The sequence below is a fragment of the Corvus brachyrhynchos genome, unplaced genomic scaffold, assembly GCF_000691975.1.
Source record: "Corvus brachyrhynchos isolate BGI_N302 unplaced genomic scaffold, ASM69197v1 scaffold61, whole genome shotgun sequence".
Taxonomy (NCBI): Eukaryota; Metazoa; Chordata; class Aves; order Passeriformes; family Corvidae; genus Corvus; species Corvus brachyrhynchos.
The window spans coordinates 7,785,978-7,791,210 of record NW_008236478.1 but is presented as its reverse complement, the minus strand read 5'-3'; the positions used below and the strand labels follow the sequence as shown (position 1 = coordinate 7,791,210).

The window sequence follows — 5,233 nt, the reverse complement described above, 5'->3', positions numbered from 1 at the left end:
AGCACCTTGAATGAATTCATGTTTTTGAATTTTTCAGTTTCTCCTTCTGGATCCAGGGTCAGAAATTGCTTGCTGGCTGCTAGTCAAAGCAGATGTCAATGTTGTGACATGTAAGGAGAACTGCTGGAGCCAGAATATTCTGCATTCCTGTCTGTCACTGGTTGTTTTCTGGTTAGAGAGCTGAGAAATAAAACATGAGCTGCCAAAGCAATGGAGGAGATAGGGCTTCTGTGCTTTTTTTTTTGTTTCTGTTTCATGGTGAACTTTAAAGGGGCTCTCTAAATAGGTAAGGTAGCAAGGACTGTGATTTCCTGAATTTCTCCAAGAATGTTTGCCCTGTGCTGGTCCAGTACAGATACGCTTGAACCAGTATACTGATTTCCCATGGTGGAGGATGAGGATCATACGAACTTAGGTCAATGTTATAAACTGTTTGTGAACACTCAGTTCCCGTCAGTTGGTGCTTCCCTGAGCTGGGGCTGTTGGGAACACTGGCTTTGTGGACACATCTCCAATCACTCAGCATAAACCCCTTTTAATCTCTTCGCATTCTTGCCTCTGACATCCTTTGCCATGTGCTCCTCTGCCGGTTTTTGTATTGCTGCTGACAACATTTTGCACAGTCAGGCCTCTGGCAGAGGGGCAAAAGGGAGAGATTGTTTCTTGGTGCTTGGCACTGAGGGAATCTGGCTCTGGTGGTAGAGGTTTGGGGCAGAGGGAGAGGTTTAGGAGCCGTTATCGTGCCAGTGTTGCCCACAGGTTTTGTAACCTATAGTAGGTTTGGGGTTGAAGTAATTTCAAATCAAACAAATGGAAATCATAACAAGCCCTGAAAAAAAGATCTCCAGAGATTGCCAGTGAGTATTGCAGGGAGAGAACTGACAGGCAGCTCTTTACAAGTCTTTGTACGTCCTCCCATTAAGGCAATCTTAAAAATATCATGAGTGTTAGTATGTTTTACTTAGTGCTCTTGAAAATGTCTTTGTAACAAGTTTAATTTCATTCTGTTTTAGCCTGTTTTTTGGGTTTTCCCCACACAACTATTTGAGGTAGCAACATCTTCTCTGTGGTCCACTTACTGCTCTTGTAACAAAGCAAGTTTGTGCTTGCTTTTGAGTTGCCACTTTTGCATGGGAGCATTTTTCTGTAAATGCTGGTGTATTAATCCCATACTGAAGCTCTGAGGAGCAGAGGTGTTGGGGGTGAGGAGAAGAGCCTCCATTAGAAGCTCCTGAGTTCTTCAGGCATTTTAGTTTAAACAGCCAAGTCAACCGAAGTATGATATTAAGTCCACCTTGTAAGTATTGTTCATACACTTCCCTCAGAAGGGGGAGAGACTATGAGTGATGCGTTCTGGAAAGATTTTGAAGTCTGCGGCCCCAGTTGGGGGTCACTTGGGCAGGACAGCATTAAAGAAAAAAGACATTCTACTTTAAAAAATTTAAAAAAGCTTTACAAAACTGAGGAGATTAAATACAACAATGAAATGTGGTCTTCATTTGCTCCCTTCTGATTATAACCTTCATAGTCTCCCCATGTATTTTACATTTTATATTCTGATAAAGTGGGATGTTTATTCACATTTGACATACTCTGTGATAACCAGTGTGTAGAAATCACCTTGCTTTAGTTGTTCCATTATGCAGCATTTTGTGAAAGAATTAAAAACTGAGATGAGATTTTTTTTTTCCATTTTCAAAGGAACAGAGAAGAAAAATCTTTTCTTTGTATTTCAGTACTGTAAAATTGCTCATAGCTTCTCAGAGGACATGCATGCCCTGAACATAGACTTTTGCTATAAACTGGTTTATTTGGGTTTGAAACATTTACATCTTAGAAAAAGGAAATGTTGTAGAGTAGTAGAATTAGTGTAGGTTCCTGTGCCAAAAATGTGGTGCCTGAAAGAAAATTGTGTTCTTCTATTCATAACCATTTCAATCTTTCTGCAGACCTACAACAGCTGTGCCAGACTGTGCTTAAACCAGGAAACAGTATGTCTAGGAAGCACTGCTATGAAGACTGAAAATTGTGTGGCCAAAGTAAGTAAGAGAACAGCTTTGGTTTTGAGGGGTTTTTAGCAAATTGTTCATTGTTAGTCAACGAAAAGTTCTTGTTAAATATTACAGTTAGGAAAAAGTATTTAAACAAGAAGCAAGTATTTGGGGTAGGATTTTCTGTCCTTCAGTGTGGAGATTTTAGGTTTGCTGTTTTTCTCTGCTGGAAATGATTACTTGAGTCCTGAGCTATATAGGATTGGAGGGTTCATTCTGCTATACAAGTAATAGGCTTTTCCAGTGGGATGACCTATGCTGGCCATGTAATTAGCTGTGGCAACTTCAAATGATAAATGTCCAGATACATATTAGAAATACTGCCTGAGAGCTGTTTGTATCATGATTCCCTTTGTTAGCTACCAGAAGGGAGGTGCAAAAAGAAGGACCTTTCAATTAAAATACAGTGAACACTGTACTTAAAGGAAAAGGAGGAGGGGGATATTACAGTCAGAATGGTAAGAAAATGAATTTATTAGCCTGTCACAGGAAAGTAATTTCTTGAGAATTGAGGTAGATGTGATTGGAAAAGATGAGGTGCCAGTACCCACCCTCTTTCTTAGAATTCAGCATAACTAAAGTAAAACAATGTACAGCTTGGGCTGTTTGTCAATGGAGGACATTTGAACCACGACCATGTGTGGAAAGGCTGCGCGAAGGATGTGTTTAGCCTTGTGTAAGCTTTGTATTTCCACTGAAAGGAAGTTTAGAATGGGCATGCAGGACAGATCAGTGCATGCAGCCATCTGTTACTGAAACCAGCTGGCATTTTGTTGCTCCTCTGTCACCACAAACCTGACCACTCAAAAGCGTGTTTTCCCTTTCAGTTATTTATTCCTTGATCTTCTTGAAGTCCATTTTTTTCATACTTTGATTGGTTGTTAAAGGTGCCTTGTCCCTTCAGGGGCCATTTTTGTATTGACCTTTAAGATAATTTCCCAGCTAAATCTTTGCTGGGGTTTTGCAGGTGAATTTTGGATGTCCCATTACTTTTGACTCTTGTCAGGGAATTGGCTATCACAAAAGTTTGTCATGGTGCTTGCAGGTGGCTTAGCGCTCATAAACTGTGCTTGACATGCCAGTTACCTTCCACTGGAGAAGCACTTCTGAGAGAAGCTACCAGCTCTGGTACAAAGTCCTGGTACAAAGTTTCATACTGGCACTTCCATTCTTAACATCACTGCTGTTGCACACTGCTTCCTAAGGTGCTTTATGATACAGAGTAGATGAAACTCTTTAAGCCTGCCATAAAGCAGCTCACAGCAGGCTCATGGGTGAAAACCCATTCAGCCCCGTCTGCTCTACAGCGTCCTGTTTGACCTGATCGCCTCACGAAGGAGCAAGGGTAAGCAAGAAGGACAGCTAATTTAAGTGGTGCCTCTTTTAAATGAAATCACATACTGTAACATCTTCATGCCTTAGCTAATAAGCTCTCCTGAAGTTACATTTTCAGCAGGTTTATGGTGAGAGGCGTAGGTAGGCCTCAAGGCAAGAACAGCAAGATTTGTTTTATGCTATTGAGGATGAATTTGAGCCATCACCCTGGAGATAAAATAGTGTGTGTTTTTGAAGTGTCGTGTCTCTATATGCTGTAGGGCAATATATGTATGTATATATATTCATGGACAGTCTGCCATCATATAAATGTATGGAAAACCATATATAAATATATATATATGCATACATATATATATATATATGCATACATATATATGCATATACATGTGTGTAGATCTATATCTGAAATATATATGTATCTTTCTCTAATAAACCATAAGGACTTTTTGGGGGATACAATTCCTCTAGTACTAGCTTGCTTGGCTACCGTACTCCTTTCCTTTGCCTTCCTAGCTACAAACCAAATGAAGTTGGTTCTACGAAAGCTTGTCTTTCAAATTCCAGAAGTGTCGAAGCATTTATAAATGCAGCTATCTAAGTGCAGATGGCTCAGTGATGGCATAGGCAAATGGCACAACTGTTAAATGTTCCCTAGGTGAAGGGCTTAAATGGGATTTAGGGAGTTCAGAGGCTTTCTCCTACCACATGCACATGGCGAGTTTTATCCTCCATGATTGATGTATTTTATAGCCTCGGACTTTAAAATGTGGAAGGTGAATACTGGAAAGTGCTACAGTTTTTATTATCTGCAGCACTTTTCCAAATGTATTGTAGGGGGTTCAGGTTTTTTTTTTTAACTTGCAGTGAAACATAGAAAGGGTTACTTTGGAAAAAATGTTTTACTCTTTCTGATTCTGCAGTGCAGTATCAGCCCTGACCGGGAGCCACCGTCTGCATTATCACCTGCTTGTCAGATGTGTCAGTCAGTCTGCAAGAGACAATGGTTTTTCTGAAAACTAAATTTCTGATTCTGCACCTACTTGCAGAAGAGATAATTGTGCTCTGTGCTCTGTTAGGAGCACCATTATTAATGGCATTTACTGATCGTGTGCTTGACATTTCTAAAAGTTTGATCAAAGAATGAAATGCAGTTACCCTTGAGGCCACACATACCAATACTGAGGTATCTTCTCTCAGATTGGAGCACTGTCCATTCATTAAACTCTCTTGTGAACGAGTGCTTCTGTACAGGACATCTGTTACAGTGGGGAAACTGCAATATGTGTATCAATCAACGAGGCTCTTGGAAAAGAAATATGTATGGACTGATTCTTGATAGATGTTTCAGAGAGATGTTTGTTTTCCCAGCTGCATGGCTGAGGATCTGCTGAGGAACTGCGGCAATCGCGGGACCCGAGGGTCCTTGCCCGCGCAGGGAACACAAAACAACCAATGGGGAACGAGGCTGACCAGGGGCAGGGAAACCCCGTGCCTCCCCCCAGGGCCCCTCTCCCAGGGCTACATGGCAGGGGGAGGGCCCCAATTTCACCCGTTTATTTTTAACCAAAAGAGATTTAAAACTTAACATTGAAAACAACTGGATAAAGATGAGATAACAAGGACAGTTTCAAAACAAAACAAGCCACCCTCCTGAGTCTTTAAATGTCCAAACAGATTCTCTGGAACATCTTAAGGCTGACAGAAGGGAGACAGGGCTCTCCAGGCATGCTTTGTTGGGAAACTGAGGCAGGAGAGGGTTTCTTCCATTTGTACCTGTTGGAATTCTAAACAAAAATAGTTAATTTCTTCCCTCCCCCTTTTCATCCCCACATCGGAGAGGAGTT

The 5,233-nt window shown here is 41.1% G+C and overlaps 1 protein-coding gene across 5 annotated transcripts in view; it reads left to right on the top strand.

Annotated features, from left to right (window-relative positions):
• The window catches only part of BTRC (beta-transducin repeat containing E3 ubiquitin protein ligase), a 112,046-nt gene that overhangs the window by 46,745 nt on the left and 60,068 nt on the right, over positions 1–5,233 (top strand). For 4 of the 5 annotated variants that reach the window (XM_017726142.1, XM_017726139.1, XM_008643843.2 and 1 more), the window contains one exon: positions 1,950–2,039. The exons of the other annotated variant lie outside the window; for it this stretch is intronic. In XM_017726142.1, the coding sequence (XP_017581631.1) occupies positions 1,950–2,039 (90 nt within the window). The remainder of the gene's footprint in view (positions 1–1,949; positions 2,040–5,233) is intronic. 5 annotated transcript variants of the gene reach the window in all.